The sequence below is a fragment of the Odocoileus virginianus genome, chromosome 5, assembly GCF_023699985.2.
Source record: "Odocoileus virginianus isolate 20LAN1187 ecotype Illinois chromosome 5, Ovbor_1.2, whole genome shotgun sequence".
NCBI classification, from domain to species: domain Eukaryota; kingdom Metazoa; phylum Chordata; class Mammalia; order Artiodactyla; family Cervidae; genus Odocoileus; species Odocoileus virginianus.
The window spans coordinates 48,946,533-48,972,510 of NC_069678.1; the positions used below are offsets into that span (position 1 = coordinate 48,946,533).

The 25,978-nt window shown below is 33.8% G+C and overlaps 1 protein-coding gene and 2 non-coding genes across 10 annotated transcripts in view; 1 reads left to right on the forward strand and 2 right to left on the reverse strand.

Annotated features, from left to right (window-relative positions):
* The first annotated feature begins 410 nt into the window (after positions 1–410).
* LOC139035305 (U6 spliceosomal RNA) lies at positions 411–517 on the forward strand. Its single transcript, XR_011487976.1, has one exon. It is a non-coding gene; the product is annotated as a U6 spliceosomal RNA (small nuclear RNA).
* A 3,541-nt stretch (positions 518–4,058) lies between these two features.
* DNAJB4 (DnaJ heat shock protein family (Hsp40) member B4) overlaps positions 4,059–25,978 on the reverse strand; it is a 42,410-nt gene continuing 20,490 nt past the window's right edge. For 2 of the 8 annotated variants that reach the window (XM_020891987.2, XM_020891986.2), the window contains 4 exons: positions 16,138–16,296; positions 13,252–13,493; positions 6,637–7,205; positions 4,059–5,258 (listed from right to left, as the gene is read on the reverse strand). In XM_020891987.2, the coding sequence (XP_020747646.1) occupies positions 5,025–5,258; positions 6,637–7,205; positions 13,252–13,462 (1,014 nt within the window). In that variant the 5' untranslated portion in view covers positions 13,463–13,493; positions 16,138–16,296 and the 3' untranslated portion in view covers positions 4,059–5,024. Of the gene's footprint in view, positions 5,259–6,636; positions 7,206–13,251; positions 14,083–16,137; positions 17,014–25,978 lie in introns of those variants that run through there. The other 6 variants (XM_020891994.2, XM_020891997.2, XM_020891999.2 and 3 more) reach the window with 4 other exon arrangements.
* Positions 25,605–25,710, reverse strand: LOC139035306 (U6 spliceosomal RNA). The gene has a single exon (XR_011487977.1). It is a non-coding gene; the product is annotated as a U6 spliceosomal RNA (small nuclear RNA).

The following is a 25,978-nucleotide window of genomic DNA, read 5'->3' on the forward strand; positions in this document are numbered from 1 at the left end:
ACAGGCCCGGAGTGGGGGACATTGGAGTGAGGGGGGTGGGGGATCTAGGTTGGGCTGGGGCTGCACCCAGAAGTCACTTTTAATGCTAACTAAAATGATGGTTGTACTAAGTAAAAAGTGATATTTATATTTTTAATTAGTAATAAATATGGTTTACCATTCCTTGCTTTCTAGAAACTTTTCAGGATCTCTCATTCGCACAGTTTCCATAAGATGCTTGCAGATTTATTTTTACTTTGTTAGATAATAGACATATAAAGAAGGCAATTAATAAAAAAGAAACATACCCTCATCCCAAAAGTTTCATATTTTCCAAGTTTTAGGATTCTCAGTTAATCCCATCTCTTGAACCCCTTCATTCCCAGTCCCAATTATGAAAAATATATACTTGAGATTAAAAACACTGTGCAGTGCTCGCTTTGGCAGCACATATACTAAAATTGGAATGATACAGAGTAGATTAGCATGGCCCCTGCTCAAGGATGACATGCAAATTCATGAAGCATTCCATATTTTTAGATCAATAGAACAGAATAGAAAGCCCAGAGATAAATCCACGAACCTATGGACACCTTATCTTCGACAAAGGAGGCAAGGATATACAATGGAAAAAAGACAACCTCTTTAACAAGTGGTGCTGGGAAAACTGGTCAACCACCTGTAAAAGAATGAAACTAGAACACTTTCTAACACCATACACAAAAATAAACTCAAAATGGATTAAAGATCTAAATGTAAGACCAGAAACTATAAAACTCCTAGAGGAGAATATAGGCAAAACACTCTCTGACATAAATCACAGCAGGATCCTCTATGACCCACCTCCCAGAATATTGGAAATAAAAGCAAAAACAAACGGGACCAAATTAAACTTAAAACCTTTTGCACAACAAAGGAAACTTAAGCAAGGTGAAAAGACAGCCCTCAGATTGGGAGAAAATAATAGCAAATGAAGCAACAGACAAAGGATTAATCTCAAAAATATACAAGCAACTCCTACAGCTCAATTCCAGAAAAATAAATGACCCAATCAAAAAATGGGCCAAAGAACTAAACAGACATTTCTCCAAAGACGACATACAGATGGCTAACAAACACATGAAAAGATGCTCAACATCACTCATTATCAGAGAAATGCAAATCAAAACCACAATGAGGTACCATTACACGCCAGTCAGGATGGCTGCTATCCAAAAGTCTACAAGCAATAAATGCTGGAGAGGGTGTGGAGAAAAGGGAACCCTCTTACACTGTTGGTAGGAATGCAAACTAGTACAGCTGCTATGGAGAACAGTGTGGAGATATCTTAAAAAACTGGAATTAGAACTGCCATATGACCCAGCAATCCCACTTCTGGGCATACACACTGAGGAAACCAGATCTGAAAGAGACACGTGCACCCCAATGTTCATCGCAGCACTGTTTATAATAGCCAGGACATGTAAGCAACCTAGATGCCTATCAGCAGACGAATGGATAAGGAAGCTGTGGTACATATACACCATGGAATATTACTCAGCCATTAAAAAGAATTCATTTGAATCAGTTCTAATGAGATGGATGAAACTGGAGCCCATTATACAGAGTGAAGTAAGCCAGAAAGATAAAGACCAATACAGTATACTAACACATACATATGGAATTTAGAAAGATGGTAACGATAACCCTATATGCAAAACAGAAAAAGAGACAGATGTACAGAACAGACTTTTGGACTCTGGGGAAGAAGGCGAGGGTGGGATGTTTCGAGAGAACAGCATCGAAACATGTATATTATCTAGGGTGAAACAGATCACCAGCCCAGGTTGGATGCATGAGACAAGTGCTCGGGCCTGGTGCACTGGAGAGACCCAGAGGAATCGGGTGGAGGGGGAGGTGGGAGCAGGGATCAGGATAGGGAATACATGTAAATCCATGGCTGATTCATGTCAATGTATGACAAAAACCACTACAATATTGTAAAGTAATTAGCCTCCAACTAATAAAAAAAATTAAAACAACACTGTGCAAACTTTAATCTATTAGATAAACAAAACTAAATAATTTCTCAAGCTCTTCTCTAACATAGACCTCCTATTACAATTTAATACAGGAGTACTTCTGGTCCAAGTTTTTTATCTTCATCTCAGTGCCATCCCTTTAACAGAAACAGGAGTAGAGTTCTTTGCCTCTGTTTTATTTCTAATGTTTAAGGTTGCATTTTCCTGTCATTCCCTTTATGTGAATGACATAAATCTCCACTTTTCTTTTCCTAAATCTCCAGTTTCCTCTTTATAAGAATGGCTTAAGAATCACATTTAGATAAACTGAGAATTCCCTGGCAGTCCAGTGGTTAGGACTCGGTCCTTTCATAGCCCATAGGCTGGGGTTATCCCAGGTCAAGATCCAGCAAGACACGTGGTGGGGCCAAAAGAGAAAAGAAAAGGAGAACTACATTCACAAAACCCAAAACTCTAATAAGCTACAGAGATGATGTACTAAATTTCAGTTGCAGGATAGGTAATATTTTATCTATTAGCTTACTAAGATACACAATACTTTCAAAACTATTCCAGGTATCTAAGAACCTGGTTTAACATTAAGAGAACCTTTTAAAATCAAAAGTACCTTCATAAGATAAGCAAGTAAGAAAACTTTAAACTCTATTTCTACATTAAGTCAACACTCAACAAATGAAAATTGGGCACTTAGCACTATTGATACCCTTTAAGACCTGGGAGATACTGATATACTGTCTTTTTATTTTTTGCCTGTGCTGCGCAGTTTGTGGGATCTTAGTCCTCTGACCGGGGATTGAACCTAGGGCCTTGGCAGTGAGAGAGCAGAGTCCTAACCACTGGACCACCAGGGAATCCCCAATAAACTGTGTTTATATGGCAATGCCAATTAATTCTTTTTTACTGTTAGAATAATTCTGTACTTTAACAAATATTCTTTAATCCAAAGATCATTCATCTATCTAATCTACAAATCATTTAACTTGGGAGAAAATGCTTAATCAAGAAAATAATGACAGTGGGTTTAAAACAGAAACCACGCCTACCACTCTCACTGATGCTTTTCAGCTCTTATCTCTTTAGATGTGAGAAAATCATGATGCTCACACTTCCTTAAGGAGCTTTAACTGTCACTTAGAGAAAGTTATAAAGGAATCATTTATGAATTAATGGAATAATATGCATGATTATGAATTCTCTGACATTTTCAAGCATTTTCCATTTGCAATTAAAGTATATGATTATCCCCAACAATTTTATTCTGAGGTATATACCCAAGAAAATTTAAAAATTATGTATAGAAAAAGTGGTTCAAAAATGTTCAGAGTTGCATTATTCATTATAGCCAAAAAGTGGAAATAACCTAAATGCCCATCAATTAATGAATGGATAAACAGAATGTTGTATATCCAAACAACAGAATATTATTCATCCATAAAGCAAGGAACGAAGTACTGAATGAGGAAACATGGGTGTATCTTGAAAACATTATGCTAAGTGAAAGAAATAAACAAAAAAGCCAAATATTATTTAATCCCACTTATAAGAAATGTCCAGAATTGATGAATCCATAGGAGTAGAAAGTAGATTAGTGTTTGCCAGGTGCTGGAGAAATGGGAAGTGAGTGCTAATGGTTATGTGGGTTTTTTTAGGGTGATGTAAATGTTTTAAAATTACAAAGTGGCTATATAAGGTGAATATACTAAAACAACTGGATTGTGTACTTTAAAATGGTAAACTTTTTAGCATGTGAATTATATCTCAATAAAGCTGTAAAGTATATGTTTTGAATAAAGTATATGTTTTGAATTTCTAAAAGAAGACCATATTCTGCTAAAAAGGTGATAGGGTCCAATAAACCTTGTATACCAATTATCCTGAAAATTTCTTTTGAACCAAAAACTTTGTTTCAAAATATCATTCTTACTATAGCTATAAAACAGAAAACAGAATAATTTTTTAAACGTAAATATATTTAAAAAATTAAAGCACCTAAGAAATGCAATCTATACATATGAAAAAGTAAAATATATATATGCATAACAAGTAGTAACAACATCATTCATAAGCAGCAGTTAGTGTTTATTTTCCCCATATTTTGGTTTAACACCATAGTGGTAGTTTATTCTTTTTAGGGAAATTGCATATGGTACATACAGCATATTATGAGTAAGTTATAGAAGACTGTGTAATTGGAAAATTAATTCCAAGTAACAATATTTCCTCTAAAAACACGTTTATTATCAAACAAATTATCCTTAACTAATGGACAATAAAATGTACCTATAATTTATTAAGTCCAAGATATATAGTTAATTTGCATAAAATTATATATGGCATTTTAAAAACAACCTATTTCTAAAATAGCAGTAATTCAGGCAATTGGGATTTCCACAGGAGATAAATTGCCATTAATTTCCTTTTTATGAAGAAAAGGTCTATCATAAGAACATTATAACTATGTTATTAAGAAATGCTACAGCATACTTTAAAAATCAAAATGGTGAAATATATGTATTAGGATACTTTTTTATGGGTACCAGCCCTATAGCAGCATTTCATATGATTTTAATCTAGTTAACCAGATTTCCAAGTAACTTGGGTTCTTCTTTTCTAGAAGTACCTATCACATGTATAGTTTAGTTAAGAATTTAAATTTCCATTATAAACCAGAACCTATCACACTGACAGTGTAAATATATAAGAAATAAAGTACTTGAATAGCCTAGTACTTTATTAGAAATACATCTGTTAACTCCACAGAAATGAATTTTACATGTAAGCAAAATACTAAAAAATTCTGACTTGGGAGAAATGAAATAAAATACAGTGAGTGGTTTTCTCTTCATCTCTAACTGCAAAAATCCCTTTTGCCTTTTTATTTGACCCGTCTCTGTTCATGCAATGTAATGAACCCTCAAAATAATTTACATGTCTTTATACAGAATTCACATCTACATCAGTAAATGGCCAGTCCTTTTATATTTTCAGTGCCTTATCAAAATATGGTTAACAAAGTTTTTCATTCTATGAGGCAGGAAGATGTTTCCTAAGTACTTCTTTGGATGATGAGGATATAGTATCCGGGAAGGAAACCTCAAATTCTATTAGAAGGTCACCACGTTGGTCAGGATTTTTCGGGAATGGTAGCCCATATCCAATAATTCTTCGCCTCATTCCAGGTTTCACAATATCATTTATTGTCATAGGTATGGTTCTTCCATCCATGGTTGGCACATTAATTGCGCAGCCGCACAATGCCTAAAATGAACCAAATAAAATTAACAAACTTCAAAATATAAAACTCTAAACAAAAACATTACCAGCTGTAAAGAACGATTCTAAAGTAAATTTTTAACCTCCAAAAGAAAATCAATAATTTTAAGACTTTTTCCCTATTAAAAAGTCCCTTCGGGACACACATAATCAGATAGTTTACAAAAGAAGGAAAGGAGAAGGGGAAGGAAAGGAAAAGGAAAAAGGAAAAGAGGAGGAAAGAATGTCTTTCACATTGTCCTAGAATGAAATGAACTGTTTGAGGCTGCTATTATGCAAGTTGCAAGGATGGAATGGGAGAAGAGAAGAGGGAGAAAGTAAGAATCAAAAAGAAAAAGATAGGAGCAACTACATACTTCTCCGGAGTGAAAACGTTAGGACAACAAATATATTTCTTGTTTTAGTCAGTAAATATTTACTGAGTACCATATATGCCATATATTGCTGCTAGATGCTGAACATACAGGGACCATGAACACAGACCCCACCACAAGGAATGCACAAAGAATTCAGAAGCAAACCAGTAATTATAGTACAGTATAAAGTTGTCAGAGAAGTATGTGCAGAATTCTTTTGTGAGACAAAGGGCACCCAAAGCACCCCCTTAGCTTCTGGGAATACAGATTGCTTGAGGTAAGCACTGGACCATCTGTAAGTGTTGAGGCAGAGCGAGGAATAGCAGTGTTCCATAGAGGACAACACAGACAAAGACAGGGGTATACAAGATAACAATATACCAAACTTAGGGAAATGTATGCACACGTATGGGTAGAAATTAGAGTAAAAACAACCTGTTAGTTTAAGCTAAAGAGTGTAGACTTTATGGTAGATGCTCTATGAAGTTATTTAAGAATTTTAAGTAGGGAACTGACATGGGCATATTTGCAGGATTATAATCCAATTTGAGAAACAGTGCCTAAAAATAGAATAAATACAAACTAATGTATTAAAGTAGTACCATCATAACTTATTTTGTCTTTTAATACCTTATTTGTTATATAATTATTAAAAGTTAACAACTTTTGAAGAAATCTTATACATGGACTAAGGTAATGAGATTACAATGCAGATTTGACAAACTGCAAAAACAGAGGACAGATAATCCATACTAGGTAGGCCTCATAGTATATAATCTAGCTAGCACTTAAAATTGGCATTTAAATTGTTAGTATAAATAACTACTTAGAAAATATAATCTTATCTACAAAAGAGGCAAAACAGTAGTACTCCTTTAGAGGGTTCTTATGAAAATTGTAAGAATGCTGTGTAGTAAACATTAATGTTAGTTATTATTTAGATAAATTCCATAAGATTACATGCATAATTCTGCTTGATTTCAGAATCTGATGTCCTACTAACTTACCTCTCGTAAACTAATTTTTGCAGTATAAATTATATTTGACCCATCCCTTTTGAATTTGGGGTGATCTTTATCTTTAATGACAAAAACAATGTCTGCTGGAATACTAGTTGGTGTTTCATCTCCTTCCCTTGGAAAAGTAATTTTGGTGCCTTCTTTCCACCCTTTTTTAATCTCGATAGTGAGAATTTTGTCCTCAGTTCTATAACTCCTCCCATCAGGGTTTAACCTCTTCCGAGAAATCTTCATTCGTTTGGTACAACCACTATATATTTCTTCAAGTGATACTCTAAGTTCATGAATAACTGGAGGATCTTGTTTGAGGCGGGATGGCCCCACAGAATTCCTGTCTCTTGGATATCCATTCATGCTGAATCCAAAAGCGCCAAAAGGATCTCCATCTACTTCCATTTCATCAGAATCTCGACCACCACCCATCCGTCTTCCAAAGAAAATTTCAAAGGGGTTGGAACCTCCAAAAAATGCTGCAAATGTGGCATGAGGATCACCATGAAAGGTGTACCGGAAGGTACCTCCTTGTCCATCAGTACCTCCTGCTCCTCCTTTCAACCCTAAGTGAGAAGATAAGCATGGTTAGAAAAATACTTACAACTCTTGAAAGTTAAACTTTCAAAAATTGTATTACTCATAAACTTTGGCTAACTTAGGTTGCTATTTATTAATATTGGTCAGAAATGCCATTATAACTAAATACAAAACAACCATTTAACTACCAATCATTCCACCCTAAGTTAAATTTTTAGCTTTCAGATTCTTTCTCCAAATCCCCATCTTTAACAATAATTTATTCCCGACTCTTTGTTCCATGCATAAAAAAGAAAATAAATATAAATTGGGAACCTCTTATAAGCTACTGGTTTGATGATCTGAAGTATATAAATTTAGGTTTTTAAAAAATGTCATTCAAGGGGTCGGGGGAGGGAAGGATTGGGAATTTGGGATTAGCAGATGCAAACTACAATATATAGGGTGGATAAACAACATGGTCCTATTGTATAACACAGAAACTATATTCAATATCCTGTGACAAACCATAATGGAAAAGAATACATACATGTATAACTGAATTACTTTGCTGCACAGCCAAAATTTATACAACACTGTAAATCAACTATACTTTAAATATAATTTTAAAAATAGCAACAACAAAAAAAAGATGTCAATCGAAAGATCTTCAGTAATCAATGCAAACAAAATATGTAACCTACATCTTTGAGCACCATCATAATCAGTGAACACATGTCAGTGATATAAAATATCATATTCAAAATAACTATATTTCAGATCATCTTTTACTGTTTGAGAATTAAAATAGAATTCATTCATGGCAGAAAGGGAAAAAATCCCATTAACAGAAAATTTTAGTCACTAAAATTACTATCCATATTCTAAATAATGAAACTGTTTATCTAGGCATATCACATGATAGCATTAATTTCAACAGCATGTAAAAAGAAAACTGAAATCATGAGCTGTAAACCCTTTTGACCTGTAAGACCTTTGGGCTGGTTATTTTTGTCTATTATGGACAACCTGCTTCCGACACCAAGACAGTGACTCTTTGATCCTGTTCTCTAAGACTCAACTAAGCAATTAGTAGTTCACAAGATATAACATATTTGAAGTAGCATTTTCTACTACATACTGAAGAAAGATTCTACTAAAACCTACAAAACAACAGTACAGTGATTTTCTAAGGGATCGATACTGACAAGGATTTATATCATTCCAGTCTCAGCAAAGTTTCTGGATGATCCTTATGGGCATTCCTGACCAAGGAAACAAGCAGGAACAGAACCTAAAAATTATAAAACTGTAAAAAAAAAAAAAAAATCCAAGAGAATTAAACTAAGAGTTTCAAATATGTTCATCAGTGAGTAATTTGAGGGCAGGAAATACATTTTATTCATTTTTGCACTGTTAATGTATACAGTTCTGAAAATGACAGCCACTCATGTGTGTTGAATACAGGGAAGAACTAATTTTTAAAGTGTTCAAAAGAAACACAAGATGTGTCTTCAGTGTCAAGACAGAGAAAAGGCAGAAGCAAAAACAACATAAAGTAAAATTACAGATGCACATATGAGAAATTTAATGGTAAACAACTCTACAGAAGTCACTCAGCATGCTTTCTCAGAGAGTTTTAAATGTCTTATTCTATTTGGCATCTTCCACTCAGGACATGCCTTGTAGAAAGCAATGACAAGTATAAGCAGCACAAGAACATTTAACATACAGCTCATTCAAAACTCCTTTCTCTAAATTTTAGTGGTATAGTTATAACTCCAAATGTTAAAAAAAAAGTTAGTGGCAGATTATTTTTTTAAATGATAGAATATGTATATAACTCAAGGTCATTAACAATGTGATTAAACCAATACTAAATTATTTCAATCACTCCATTTTTCATCCCACAAATAGAGTATAATGATTTAACAGAGTTCATAAAGTAAACTGAGTAAACTAGCCTGCCCAATGGAACCCTTTACAAGACAAAATCTAACTGTTTTGGATGTATAATGGATTCATGAAAAGAAAGAATTACATTTTAAGTTATTACATCATGCGTTTGGCTTTTCCCTAATTGCCCTTTGCCAAAAATGGTAACTCAAGCAGGATTACTGAGTCCCTGAGAAGATTCACACACTGTCTGAACTGACGTTCATCAAAGATAACAAACACCCTCCAATAAAGCTTTGACACTAAACAGTCAACTGTGTACTACTGTGACTGAGAAAATCCTACCAAAATTCACACCAATATAACATGAATTATTATGCAAGTATCACTTGCATTGCCCAGCACTTGAACAAGCCTGTCATCAACTATACAGTCAACTTTTCACTACATACATTTTGACTGCTCATGGAAACTTTTAGTATGCAGCTAGACTATCTATGCTATCCAAAATTTTTTCTAGACACCATCATCACTTCCTGTGAGCAAGAAATGTATCCCAGAGTTAACATTTACTTATGTTGTACCAAGACTGCTATTATTTAAAAAACAAGCCACCAACCAATTTGCAATCCAAAAAAAAAATTATGTGTCTGGGATATTATTCATAACAATGATATCCATTAAGTAGTTGATTAAAGTTTATCAAAAGAAGCAGCGCTGGAGAAAAATTAGCACTTCAAGGAAAAAACAATTATATGACTTTAACAATTACTTTTAAGGAGATCTAATATACAAAAATCCAGATTTATAACAAAACTTAGAGTTAACTAGCACAATGAGATTCTTTAAAGTTTTGATTCATAGAGATCCAATTTACTTATTTTTTAAATATATAGTAAATAGATTGTTAATTAACTATATAAAGAACAGAAGCAGCAAATTAGTATAAAGATTAATAGCTAGTATAAAGATTAATGTACTAAACACAGATTTGGTCATATAAATACTACCTTTCAATGTTGAAATTTTAAGTTATTGAGTGAAACAAACAAAAAAGGAAGATATGAAGAGAAAGAAATATTAGAAAACTAGGCCACTAAAAGGATGTGTTACTGAAAATCTGTTTTTAAGTCTTTTAATATGAACTTCTGTTGACATTCACAGAACAATTCAGAACTAAACCTAAAACTTTGGGGGAGAAATTAGATCAAAATCCAATTTCAAGTTTCAGTAGTTCTATGTTTTTTGTTTTCAAATTATTCAACTATGGAGAAATGTCTCTATTATAAAAGTTTTATTTATTCCATACTATAAAAGTAACCCATTGTAAATATACCATGGTCTTAGTGAAGTTATAGACCTGTGCAGCCATCACCACAATCCAGTTATAAAACATTTCTTTCCATCAACCCAAAGAGTAATTTCATTTCTATTTGGAGTTAATCCTTGCTACCACCTCTAGCTCTAGGCAACCACTGATCTGCTTTCTTTGTCTATAAATTTACCTTTTCCATGCATTTCATATAAATGGAATAATAGAATATGCATTCATTTACATATGACATAATTTTTGAGGTTATTTCATTTACAAAGCATGTTTTATTAAATCAGTCCTTTTAATTGCTAAATAGTGTGTGTGTGTGTCTGTGTGTGTATACATATATACCACACTTCATTTATCCATTTACTAAAAGATGATACTTTCAGATATTTTCATTTGGGGCCATCACAAATGATGCTGCAATGAACACTCACGTACATGTCTTTGTGTGGACCTGTATTTTCATTTCCCTTTTACAGATTCCCAGGAGTGGAAATGCTGGGTCATATGGTAAATTTAAAACACCTCTTTTTTTATCCAGCTTTTTAAAACCCAGCATTTAAAGTTGTGGATATTAGACATTTTCAAAACACAAATATACTGGGATCACTGGCTCTCCTAGGTCCTAAATATACAAATTTAGCATGTTTAACTCATACAATTCTCAGTTCATGGTTTATTCCCACAGCTTCAGGTTGTACAAGAGAATGTAATAATTCAGGGGGAAAAGTGTATCAGGTAAATTAGTGTTTTGTTACTTCTAGAGAAACACAGAGGGCTATGCAACCAGGTCTGCAAGCACAAACAGATAAATGACAGGCAAAAAAACAAAAAATTTTTTTTTTGAAACAAAAATATTTTTCCACGTTTTAACAGTATACTTAATGAGATATTTTGAATAAAGGATAAATAATTATAATGCTTTTCTGTAAAGGAAGAATAATTTCTAAAACATAATCAAATAACTTTCATTTTAACTATTTTAAAGTAATATAAGTAGATAATAGTATTTCTGAATAATATATTTCAATGCTTTAAAAAACTTATTCTTCCTTCACTATTACTTCTATTGCTTATATCAATTATCTAATTCAAGAACAATAAAAGATTTGGGGTACATAGATGATCCTGTTTTAGTTTTTTAAAAATTCACTTCACTGATGACACTCAGTAAAAATCAAACTGGAGAAATATAACTCAAGAAAAACACTATTAAGAGGTAATGTTAAGCCAAGAAAAATGTATCATTTGGTGACTTGAAAATTCTGAAGATAAATATCCTTAGAAACACTGAATCTTATGGTTTAGTTATAGACAGATTTGGGCTGTTAGTGAGCTATGGATTAAATCAATGGATATTTGCTTTTTCATGGGAATTCATAGTGTTACACCGAGTTTGTAGGTATCTTTACAAAATTACAAAATAACTTCTTCAGAAAGAGTAGTATATAGCTAGTAGTATCTGAGAATCCTGCTTAGCTTTTCAGATAAAACAAATCATAGCATTTTGAGTAGTACGGCCATAAGGAACCAGAAGGACTGAACTGCCCACTACTTGCTTTTTCCAATCTTTACTTTGCAGGAACCTGACACTGCAGGTCCTCATAGCAGCAGAAACTGCAATTTGGGGCAACTCAGATCAAAAAGAAAAAGCATAACAAGAAAAAAAAAAAAAACACCTCTACACAATTACCCTGCTTAACTAAATTTAACTCTTTAACTCAAAATAAGCAGTCACCACTTCATTGTATTTTAAGATAGATTTTTAATTAGGGAAATTTAACATTAAATGCAACAAAGCAAAAAAAAAAAAGTTTTCATAACTACAATGAATGATTTTAAAATAATATTTGGGGAGAAAAATTAGTAATAAAATAACTTAGTCCTGATATAAAAAGTTGAAATTCCAGAACTTGTAAAAATTAAAATGTTCTTGTTGCTGTTAATTAGCAATTTTAAATTGTCTTACTTTACAGCTACATTTATATGGCAATGATGGACAATTTAAAATCCAGAATGATAAAAGGATAATCTTAAATTTTACTCCCATTTACTGTATTCAACTAGTTTCAGATCTCACAATCCAAGAAACAAAAGTGTGGCAGGGAGAGGAAAGGGAAGTTATCATGCCTTCCTCTACACCTAGATAGTAAAATTTCAAAAGAAATAATGTTATCTTAAAGTAAATCAGTCATTGTTCTAAGGAGGTGGCCATTTTAGGTCAAAAATTGCATTTCTGAGATCTCAGTTTCTTGGCACACAATTACTGTTTACAATTAAGCTAAAAACTTGTTCTGGTATTTTATGACATCAGGAAAATTCTTTCCTCTCCAGGCAGAATGCCAAAAACAACTACAGCTAAATGCCTGGGCCTTCGGCTTCTCAGAGAGAAGATTCTGTCCTGTTTAATCTAAACTAGCTTTGCCATAAGAAAGGCAAAAAACTACTTTTGTTTTTGTGAATAAAATATAAACTACCCAGAGTTTGAACTGCCAATCTTAAGATTTTAAATGAAGAATCTTTATTGGCTCTGGCAGAAAATTCATTAGGAAAAAAAAAAAAAAAAAAACAGGTTGCATAAGACTTTTGACACAATTTCTTAATGAGTATGGGAATTTAAGGTTTCTTTTCAAATACAATGCTAACAATACAAATCTAATGGCAGAACATATATGTTACACAAAATGTCAAAATCCAAAAAAGGGCAAACAGGTACATTTCATTCATAGCTATGTAACATTCATTCATATGATCAGGGATGAAATCTTGCTTTTATCCATTATTTGTCTTTCTACTTTTGAAATGTCAGAGAATTTAATAACCACAAAGCTGACAGAGAAAAAAGAGAGACAGAAAGATATACACTGAATTCTTACCTTCCTCCCCAAACTGATCATATATTTCTCTCTTTTTAGGATCACTCAATACTTCATAAGCTTCTGCGACCTCTTTAAATTTTTCCTCTGCCTGAGGAGATTTGTTCTTGTCCGGATGAAATCTGAGGGCTTGTTTTCGGTAAGCCTTTTTAATATCGTCGTCTGAAGCTCCTTTTTCAATTCCCAAAATGCAATAATAGTCTTTCCCCATTTCGAGTGCCTTGAAATGAACTTAGATATCCCTTTGTGAAAGAAAACAGCGTCCCCAGTCTTAGCAATACAATGATTCTAAGAAAAATAAACCAAGCTGGGTATTTTAAGTTAAAGCAAATCAGCAATTCAGCTTCGCTGTCTTAAGGCAGCAAGCAGACAGCGTCTCAGTATTTAATTCCTTCCCCAACGGCTCACTTACAGATAAATATACACTACACGGGAGACGGCCTCCTTCTAGATCCTCCCATTTTCACTACGTGTCTCTGCACTTTCTAGAACAGCAAATGCTACAGGACGTCACTTCCCCAGCTGCCTCTAGTCAAAGTACCGAGCTAGGTTTTCTCCTCCTCCACGATTAACTATTCATTTTCCTTCTGGCTCTACCATACTTGTTTCCTTTTTAAGAGGCCAAGTGGATTAAGAAACCAGTATTTCAGCATAGAATATCATAACTACACATTTACTTACTCCATTCTAGGTGAAAAAGCAACAAAAATATCATTCTAGCCATTAAGTATCTTATTAAAATTAGATATATACAGATAAAAATACTTATTTTAGTTATTTTAATTTCAACTTCAAGTCATTCAAATTAAGATATACAGTATTAAAATATGGTATATTTAAATTAAAATTGTCAAATAATTTGTGTCATTTTCAAAATTCCTAGGGTCTGCAATCAGAAATGCCAGGAATTTCACATTGTAAAAGGCTATATATCATAAATATCAAAAGCAATATTTTAAAATAAGTAAAGGACTTAAATATGTCTTTAGCTGATGATTTTAATAAGTTTTGTGGGGTTTTTTGTAGTATGCAATAGTTAATAGTTCAGGCAGACTAATATTTGTGAAAGCTTCATATCTGATTTAGTTACTTCAACTAAAACAGAATGAGATCCGCCCTCCTCATTCCTAGGGTCACTATTTAAAGAATTTTTGTGCTGCTTCCGGAAAGACAGGAAAAAGTATCAGGTTTCAGGCAGTAAAAACTCACGTTTCTTTTAAGACTTTAACTGAATCAGCTTAGAATCTGGATATGCTATTTACAAGGTATAATATGAGAAATATTTTTTTCTTTTAAAAACATATTTTCCCTAATTATAAACACTCATTGATGATTTTGGAAAACACGGAAAGAAAAAAGACAGAAAAAAAGTTTTTAATCTTAAAAAACTTCCTATCTTACCACTTTAGGTAATCCTCAATAAATGTCAGTATATTTCCTTCTAATCCTTTCTTTTGCTATGAATATTTATGGTTATTTTTGGTAGTTTTCTATTTTGTATTAAAAAAGTTTATGTCATATATCCTTTATACACTGTTTTGATGCCTGCTTTTCTAATATATATTTTGGATATTTATAAGAAATAATTTCAGTGTATATAACTCATCTTTTATCTTCTACATAGTTTCTTCATCTTTTCAAAAACGCTCCTAGTTCTAATATTGGAAAGATGGGTTGATAAGTAAATATCAAAAGAATTGCACAGAGCACTGTATTTAAATATCTTAAGTCTGTAAAATGAAAAGAAAAAAGAGCATTTATGAGAAAACTAAATGTACATATATGTGTAGAGGATAATGAAAAGGCAATGATCATGTTAACCTTTAACAATATGGGAACGTCTACTCTATAAACCAAGCAGCCTTATGAAAATGATTCAGCAATTCTTTCATAATGTTCATCTTTGTGCATTTTAACAGCTTAAGATTTACTATTTCTCAAAACTCTACTTTAAAAACACCTTGATATAGAAAGATATAGTATCTATCTAGCCTACTTATAGGTTACAGAGGTTTGTAAGCTATTCAGCAAAAATTTTTAGTACCACCAAGGAATACTCAATGTCAAAAGATAAACTTTCCAAGTCCAAAAAACTTGGGGGGAAATGCTAAGATCAAAAGTCACCTTAAGACTCTTACTTTTTAGAAAAGCATATTGCAATTTGGAATCCAGTGCAAGGATCAGCACTGAGAGTAGAATAAAAATATAATAAAAATCATGTATTCTAGAATTAGTTTCTAAGAAAAGTCCACTAAATATTCATTATCAAAGAACATTGGTATAGCAGTATAAAAAGTATTAAATTGTTCTGGAAGGCAATTCTGGGAACTAAAAAAAAAAAAAAACAGATTCTTATCTGAGTCAATCATTTTCAGAAAGATAGAAATATTATCAGAAATTGACATGTTAAATGATTTTAGAAGCCAAAAACTACTAGATCTTTCCCATTTCTGAAAGATGCATAACATCAACAAATGGAAAGAAATCTGGCTCGTCACGCAGAAAGAAGGGTGATAAACGATTTTCATATTTTTTCAAATATCATAAATAACAAAAGGATAAGAGTAGTAGTGCTGAAATGCAAGAATTCACCTCAACTTGGAACTCCAAGTTAATAAGGAGGCAATTATAAGCTTTTAAATGAAAAAATAATCTAACTAAGTTTTGTTAAAAATAAGCGGTATAAGTAATTCTTTCCAACATTTGGGAATGGCTTATTTAAAATGATTTCAGAAGCACTATAAATATCATACCTGGAAACTTGTCCTTAGAAAATAATAAGAAAAATTATATATACAAATATACCCACTGCAATTACACACAAGAAGCTAATAAATCAATGTGGTCATTAAACTACATAGTACTTGAGAAACATTTTACTCTTACATTTACTTTTTCAGACTGAGTTGTCTCTTCTACCACTTAAGAGCTGAAAATCCATTACATAATCACTTTGTATTGAATTTTCTTCATCCAAGTTTGTTTGAAATGAATGTGGGTTGCTTTTTCTTTTGGGGGGGGTGCGGTGCAAGAGCAGTTGTTTCCCTGTAAATAGTTATCATGACAAAATAGAGTGTGTAAAAGGAAAAGTAATGGCAGCCTGTAGGGTAAATGGAGCAGAGATGTAAACATTCATTTAATAAATGTATTTTTAAAAGTAAAAATAAAAACCAAAAAATTACATAATAAGTCTATTTGAAACACTTTAGAAATTACATAAATCATTGCTTATTTGATTTCATAGGTATGTGTATATGTGGCAGAAAGCATGAACAAAAACTAGTGAGTTAGGAAGCATACTTTTTCCTTTAATTTCTTTAAGGCTATATTTTTAACAAATGAAATTAGCATTTGTGTTTTTTAATTTTTACCACTCAAACATTGATGAGATTATTCCATGAAAACACAATTTTCTTCCCTTTATTAAAAGAAAATTACAAACACTGAGATTCTTTAATGTTTGTAGTTTACAAGGTCAAGTTCTTATGCTGGGTGGTTTCTCTCTAATTGAAGGACAGTTACAATGTATTTTAAAGAAATGATTTTAATTTTTTCAACCAAATCATAAAACTTTACATTCATTATTTTGTTTATAAAAGTTAATAGCAACAAAACTTTTGTGCTTAATAATAAATGAGGGGAGCCAACGGCCAGAATTAAGTAAATATTCTAATGACATTACATTTTATTTTTAATAGATTTAACAAAGTTCCCTTCTTGGAATATTATACTTTAATAATAAGTACAGAGAAATTATTTTTTACAGAAGTATGAGTTCTTTTTTATTTTACAATCACAATTTAAATATTAAATATGTTTAGATAATGAGAACTAAAGGTAGTATTTTAACTACCAAAAAAACCTAGAAGTTTATAACTAATCATTCAACTGATACCATCTTTACCTTCTACTTTGGCTGTATTCATAGATGATAAGAAAACAAGTTTTATTTCTCCAACTTGCAAACCATTTCTCAGTTTATAATAAATACAGAGAAAGACAGTATGCCTTCTAAAGTCTCAGATGAAAGTACAATTAAAATTTAGATCATCACTGAAATACTTGAAGACAAATGATTTCTGATTTTACTGATATTCCTGCTGAAAACTTCTATTAATATTTAATTTAATTTAAATTTAATTAATTTAATTCTTTAACTGGGTACATTCAGACCTGAAATTTCTCATCTAATATTAATGTCAGTAAATTATGACTTCCATTCCCTGATGCTTCTTATCCAAGAATAAGTAAACCAAGTCTCTTTTATACCTTGTTAACAGTGCTTGAGATATTTGAATAGTGCTATAAAATCTGCTAAGGTGCATCAGGGAATATTGATAGTGTAGTGGTTAAAAGTACAGACTCTGGAGTTAGACTACCTGTATTAGAATCCTGGCAACACCACCTACTGGTTGTGTGGCCTTGGATTTAACCTCTCTGAGCCTCCAGTTTCCTTATCTGTAGAACAGGATTGATATTACTACCTACTTCAAAGGGCTGAGGCAAGGATTAAATGAGATAAATGTGTGATATACTTAAATGTGATTGGCAAACAATGATGTCCATGGAAGTGTTAGCTACTATTATGATGTCAATGATCTTATCATATGAACTAAAAGAATTTTTTCCTAGAAAAATGATTACTGTAACATGTGTATAACAAAATGCCCTTATTTTCAAGCACACACATCCACTCACACAAAAGCTATCCAACTAAGAGGAAATGGCCTTTTCCAAATATTCCAGTTAATATTTTCTACTTACTCATCTTGACTATGTTTAAAATTTTAAATCATCTTAAATCATGCTGTTATAGGTGGCATCCATTGTGTTCAAATACACTGTATTTCAAATACAGTAATTAAGACAGTATGGTACTGGTGAAAGAACAATAGATCAGAAAAGGCAAGCAGATCAATAAAACAGAATAGGGAGCCCAGAAATAGACTCATATAAATACAGACAACTTATCTTTGACAAAAGAATGAAGGAAATGCAATAGGGAAAAAAAAAAGTTTCACATAGTGTTTGAACAACTGGACACCCACTTGTAAAGAAATGAATCTAGATACAGACTTCATACCCTTCACAAAAAAAACTCAAAATGGATCACAGACCTAAATGGAAAATGGAAAATTATAAAACTCCTAGAACAGAGGAAAAAATCTAGATGACATTGGTTTTTATTAAATGCTTTTTATTAAAAAATATGACAACAAAGGCACAGTTCATGAAAGAAAGTGTTAATAGGCTGGGTTTCATTAAAATTAAAATTTTATACTGAAAAAGACACTGATAGAAGGATGAAAAGACAAACCATAGACAGGAAGAAAATATTTTAAAACATATCTAGTAAGGGATTACTATCCAAAATACATAAATAACTCTTTAAACTCAACAATAAGAAAACAACTCAGTTTAAAAAATGAGTTAACGTTTTTTAGACCTTAACAAACACTTTAACAAGGACCTTAACACATATGTCATCAAAGAAGATATACAGATGGCAAATAAGCATATAAAAATGTGAAAGCCGCTCAATTGTGTCTGACTCTTTGCGATCCCATGGACAGTCCATGGAATTCTCCAGGCCAGAATACTGAAGTGGGTAGCCTATCCCTTCTGCAGTGGATCTTCCCGACCCAGGAACTGAACTGGCGTCTCCCGCATTGCAGGCAGATTCTTTACCAACTGAACTATCAAGGGAAGCCCTAAGCATACAAAGATGCTCCATAATGGACATCATCAGGGAAATGCAAATTAAAACAATAGAATACCATAACACACCTATCAGAATGGCCAAAATTCTGAACTCTGGCAATACCAGTGCTGGCAGAGAATACTAGTTACTCTCTTTCAGGGCTGGTAGGCATGTCTTCTACTTTGAAAGACAGTTTGGTGAAACTAAAATACATTTATTGTGTGATCTGGCAATCATGTTTCTTGGTATTCCTCAAAACAGCTGAAAACCAATGTCCACACAAAAACCTGCACATGAATGTTTATGGCAGCTTTATTGATAATTGCCAAAACTTGGAAGCAATGTCCTTGGGTAGGCGAATAAACTGGTAAAATTCCATTCAGACAATGGAACATTATTCAGCAGTAAAAAGAAATGACTTTCTCAAATAAAATAAATTAAGAAATAAGAAAATTAAAAGAAACTAGCTATCTAGCCATGTAAAAACATGGAGGAAACAAATGCATATTACTAAATGAAAGAAGCCAGTCTGAAAAGGCTACATGCTATATATTATTTTCAAAAAGGCAAAACTATGGAGACAATAAAAAGATCAGCTGTTGCCAAGGGTTACTGGGAAGGGAAGGATAAATAGGTGGGGTACAGAGGATTTTAAGGTGGTGAAACTACTCAGTATGATACCAAACGGTGGGCACATGTCAATATATACATTTGTCCAAACTCAGAATATACAACACCAAGAGTGAAACCTAATGTAAATTATGGACTCTGGGTGGTAATAATCTATCAGTATAAATTCATCGGGCTTCCCTGGTAGCTCAGCTGGTTAAGAATCCACCTGCAATGCAGGAGTAAGTAAAGTCGCTCAGTTGTGTCCGATTCTTTGCGACCCCATGGACTGCAGCCTACCAGGCTCCTCCATCCATGGGATTTTCCAGGCAAGAGTCCTGGAGTGGGTTGCCATTTCCTTCTCCTGGGGATCTTCCCAACCCAGGGATCGAACCTGGGTCTCCATCATTGCAGACAGACCCTGAGCCACCAGGGAAGCACAGGAGACCCAGTTCAATTCCTAGGTCAGGGAGATTCTCTGGAGAGGGGATAGGCTGCCCACTCCAGTATTCCTGGGCTTCCCCGGTGACTCAGTCAGTAAAGCATCCACCTGCAATGTGAGACTGAGACCTGGGTTTGATCCCTGGGTCGAGAAGATGCCCTGGAGGAGGGCATGGCAGCCCACTCCAGTATTCTTACCTAGAGAATCCCCATGGACAGAGGAGCCTGGCAGGCTGCAGTCCATGGGGTCACAAGAATTGGAAAGAAGTAACTGACTAAGCACACACAGCATAAGTTCATCAGTTGTAAACATATGTTCCATCTAGTGGGAGATGTTGATAATGGCGGGGGGGGGGGGGGGGGGGGGGGTGCCCTATGCACGTGTAGAGGCAGGAGATATATGGGGAAAATCTGTATTTCTGTACCTTCCATTCAGTTGTGCTGTGAACCTAAAACTGACCTTAAAAATGAAGTTGTTATTTATAGTAATTTAAAAATAAGTGGATAAAAAGTTTAGTGTTTATTTTGTTTAATATATATCTTTGATTTTAGAGTCAGATCTTTTCAGTCTTGATTTGTTGCTGCTTCATATACTTCAATCTTTCTATATTACTTGAAAGATGCTTTGAGAAAACTATTATCATTGAATTCTCAACTATTCGTGGACTAGCATAAAGGGACTAGAAATGTCTAAAGTGAAAGTGAAAGAAAGTGAAGTTGCTAAGTTGTGTCCGACTGTTTGCGACCCCGTGGACTGTAGCCTACTAAGCTCCTCCGACCATGGGATTCTCCAGGCAAGAACACTGGAGTGGGTTGCCATTTCCTTCTCCAGGGGATCTTCCTGACCCAGGGATCAAACCCTGGTCTCCCACATTGGAGGCAGACGCTTTAACCTCTGAGCTACCAGGAAAGCCCCAACAAATGTCTAAAGAGTAAGTCAAATAATAAAGACCTTAAAAAAAGAAGAAAAAAAAAAAAGACCTTCATGTTGATGTACAGCAGAAACCAACATAACACTGTAATCATCCTCCAATTAACAAGTTTTTTTAAAAAAAGAAAATAAAGACCTAAGAATTTCAATGCTTGGTTCCTACTCTCAGCTCTGCCATTTAATAGGTAATTTAGGCAAGTCATTTATTTCTCTGAATTCCTAACTTACAAAAGTTACTGTGAGAATCAGATAATATACACGAAAGCACTAAAATTTATACAATGGCCTATATTTATAAACTGCTTTCATTATTTTAAGCTATACAAACTATTCTGCTACTACTTGGAGGTGTATTGACTAATCGTCTCTCTTCACTGAGGAAATTTTACTTAGTATAAAGCATTAGAGTAACTACCAGAATCATCCCCAAAGAACTCAGGCATCCTCTAAGATCATGCCCCTTACCATGTTCCCTTTCCAGACCTTTATCTCTGAATTTTAGACTCTTAATCAATGTTTTTTAAAAAAACTGTTCTTAAAAAAAAAACTGTTCTACGTCTTCCCTTTAATAATTATATGTTAACAGTATATCAAACACTATGTACTTTCTCATGTGTAATCTAATGGATACAGGCATACACATCTGATATTAAAACTAGTGATCAGATTTCAAAGAGCTTTTCAATAATTATCAATCTAATAGTGATTTAAGATATTTCTAACAATAGTTAAATAGACATTGTTCCAATATTAATATAAACTTAGTATTATTGGGCTTCCCAGGTGGCACTAGTGATAAAAGAACCTGCCTGCCAATGCAGTAGACATTAGAAAATCAGGTGATCCCTGGGTTTGGAAGATGCCCTGGAGGAGGGCATGGCAACCTACTCAGGTATTCTTGCCTGAAGAATCCCATGGGCAGAGGAGCCTGGCAGGCTACAGGCCATGGGGTCACAAAGACTCAGACACGACTGAAGAAACTTAGCAGGCACTCGAGGAGTACTACTAGGCTGTGTCCTAATATTTGGCCCTCGTTTTAGATAATACCTAAATAATTACATATAATAAAACTACTGGCCATCTAATATATTTTACCTCTGCATTTTATACCTTCCTAAAATGCCTTCAAGCACTGAGGCATCATTATCATAGATTTCTTACAGCAAATTGCTTGTGAGTTTGAAATTTGGATTCTATATTCTCATTCTTGTGGAATGAGCATAAGTTATAATACCTAAAAATTCTGTCATGGTTACAAATGTAACTTTAGGAAAAAAATTAAAATATTTTGAAAAGGTTCATTTCTTACTACATCCATGTTACAAAACAGAAAATGTAAACTAAAAGCAAGTATCTTTAAGACATTAAACAACCATCTACTTTAAATTGTTCTAGAAACCCTGTTTGTTTGTTTTTTTTTTCTTAACTTTAAACGTCCTTCTTTGGGTAATTACAGTAATTTGGACTCATACTGGAATTAGGCAGCCAATAGAAGTATTTGAGTGCCCATTTTATAGTATCTGATGGGTACTATACTTGTTTTCAAGGATGGATATGGGACTTCCCTAGTGCTCAGGTGGTTAAGAATCTGCCTGCCAATGCAGGTGACACCGTTTTGATGCCTGGTCTGGGGGAGATTCTACATGCCAGTGTGCTTAAGCCCACGTGCCCTAGAGCCTGTGCTTGGCAAAGAGAAGCTATTGCAGTGAGACACCCACACACGGAAACTAGAGTAGTCCTTGCTCATTGCAACCAGAGAAAACCCAAGTTCAGCAATGAATACCCAGTGCAACCAAAAATAAATTAATTTTTAAAAATCTAAGATTATAAAACAATAAATAAAAACTATACTAACAATTTGGCACTAAAAGGTAGTGGCTTGGCTAGAGGAAAAGCAGCAAGCCTGGGTATCATACTTTAAAAGATATAATGCTTTCAGAAGCTAACGGACTGGTAAGGAATTCTTATTGACCTCTTCAATTGTTACTAAGAAGAGATGTATTCAGCTCTTATCATCTTTTCCATTTCCATTCCCCATGTACAAATCTGTACATATCTCAAGTCTACAGCTAACAATCAAATAGTCTGATACAAAGACCATAAACAATTAAGAGTTAAATGATATTATGTAACTAAAATATTAAAAAGCACAGACACTACTTTACCAACAAAGCTCAGTCTGGTCAAGGCTATGGTTTTTCCAGTGGTCATGTATGGATGTGAGAGTTCAACTGTGGAGAAGGCTGAGCGCCAAAAAATTGATGCTTTTGAACTGTGGTGTTGGAGAAGACTCTTAAGAGTCCCTTGGACTGCAAGGAGATCCAACCAGTCCATCCTAAAGGAGATCAGTCCTGGGTGTTCATTGGAAGGACTGATGCTGAAGCTGAAACTCCAGTACTTTGGCCACCTCATGCGAAGAGTTGACTCATTGGAAAAGACCCTGATGCTGGGAGGGGTTGGGGGCAGGAGGAGAAGAAGACAACAGAGGATGAGATGGCTGGATGACATCACCGACTCGATGGACATGAGTTTGAGTAAACTCTGGGAGTTGGTGATGGACAGGGAGGCCTGGCGTGCTGCAATTCATGGGGTCGCAAAGAGTCAGACACGACTGAGCGACTGAACTGAACTGAACTAAAACAGGAGTAAAGGGGCCATTGAGGCATAGAAGAAAGAGCATCAGATTTGGAATGAGAGCATTTGGCTCCAGTATTCTTAGTTGTGTTATTTAGCATCTATACAAAGTTCTGGAAAAATCAGGTATTATTCCCTTATTCTCCAAAATGAGTAACATCATCCACCTCACTAGACTGACATATAGAATGAGAAAATATGGAAAGGGCTTTTAAAAGGAAAACATTATACAAATGTTTAGTGGACACCACTGGACAGAGTGGTGGGGATGAAAAAGAAAAAATGTTTCATTTTTCAGAAAAAAAAATGTGTTTCAGAAAAATGTGAGCAGTATCTTGAAAGATTATTATAATTTAGAAAGAAAGAGAGGAAGGGGAAGGGTTTGTGATTTGGACCAAGAACTCAAAGCCCAGAAGAAAAAGCATAAAATTATTCATCAGATTAAATCATAAGATTTAGGAAGGCTCAGTTTAAGAAGCTGACACAAAGAAGTTACAATCAGATTGCTGAGAAAGTTTTAAATGTCATTTTTTTTTACCTAATGACTACTCCTTTATGTTTCAAAAAGTGCTAATTCCATAGGTGTTTGAAATAAACTTTGGGCTTCCCTGTGGCTCAGCTGGTAAAGAATCCACCTGCAATGCGGCAGACCTGGGTTTGATCCCTGGGTTGGGAAGATCCCCTCACTCCAGTATTATGCCCTGGAAAATTCCATGGACTGTATGGTCCATGGGGTTGCAGAGTTGGACACGACTGAGCAACCTTCACTTTCACTTTGAAATAAACTTTGAAACATTGTTTCATATCTTAAGTGTCAATTTACTTTGAAGCTAGTGAAGTGACTTTTTTAGTTCTCTTAGTAAGCTAGTGAAATTATCTTAGTTCTTTTACTAAGGTAAAAAGTTTCATTAATATTTGTAAGCTTCCAAAAACACCAGGAAAAAAAAAAAAAAAACACCAGGAAAAGATGTCAAACTAACACTAAAAGTTTTATAGGAAGTAGAGACTTATCAATAATAATTCTCCTTGGACTACTGTCTATGCCACCTAAATTTCCCAGTATTTTAATCACTATAGTTATATTAGTAATCCCCAAGTTCTCAAATTTTGATTTTTCCAAGTTTTGATTCCATCATTGCTTGAGTTTTTACAATAGTTTCCCCAGCACAAAGCACTATAACAGAATGTATCCATTCAATTTTACCACTTTAATAGTCTTTACCCAAAAAAAGACAATAAAATAAAAAAAAAATAAGTATACACCCTTTAAAAAATAAATAAAATGGCTTTAATGTTTATGTAAAAAAATAGTAGTGTTATCTGGAGACACTCAGGTATAAGAAATACTCTACACTTTTCAAGACAGCATTTCCCTTTGGGGAATATAGAATTGATTTTATTCTGTGGTGATATTAAAATGTTTCCTATGAAAATAGCCCAATAATAACTTGCCCTTCTTTCCAATCCTCTTTTACAAGAAGTCACTGAAAAACTTACCACAGGGCTAGTGAATAGACAGTGGGCTAATCTCATACTTTCCTAACATTTTTTTTTTTTGGAAGTTATAAATTTATTTTTTTACCAGGTTTATTTAGATATAATTTACACAGCCAATTAACACCCAGACATTGTGTAATTCCATATTTAATAGTTTTTAGCATATTTTAAACATTATAGAACAATTACCACAACCCAATGTTAGAACATCATCATCCAAAAAGAAATTTAACATCCATTAACAATCACTCCCTATTCCCCTCTTCTTCCAGCCCTCAACAACTACTAGTCTACTTTCTATATCTAGAGATTTGACTATTCTGGACATTTAGTATAAATGGGATCATACTATAAATGATCTTTTATAAGGGACTTCTTTCACTGAGCATATTAATTTTGAGATTAATCATCTTTTTGCACAGATCAGTTCTTCATTCCTCTTTTAGTGAATAATAGGCCATAATATGGACATACCACATCATGTTATCCATTCATCAACTGATGTGCATTTCAGTGTTTCCTTTCTTTGACTATTAGGATAAAAATATGGAACGCTTCACAAATTTGCGTGTCATCCTTGCGCAGGGCCATGCTAATCTTCTCTGTATCGTTCCAATTTTAGTATATATGCTGCCGAAAAGAGCACTCATACTTTCCTAACATTTTAGAATTAAAGAGTTCTGGGACTTCCCTGGTGGTCTAGTGATAAGGGCTATGAACTTCGACTGCAGGGAGCATGGGTTCAATCCCTGGTTGAGGAACTGAGATCCCACTTGCCACACAGTGCAGTCAAAAATTACAAAAAGAAGAATCAAAGTGTTCTGTACAGTATTTTTCAATACTGAATCAGAAAGTAAAAAAAAGCTATAGAACTTCTAGGTCACTTTAAATGGGTTTTGTAAACTGGTATTTGA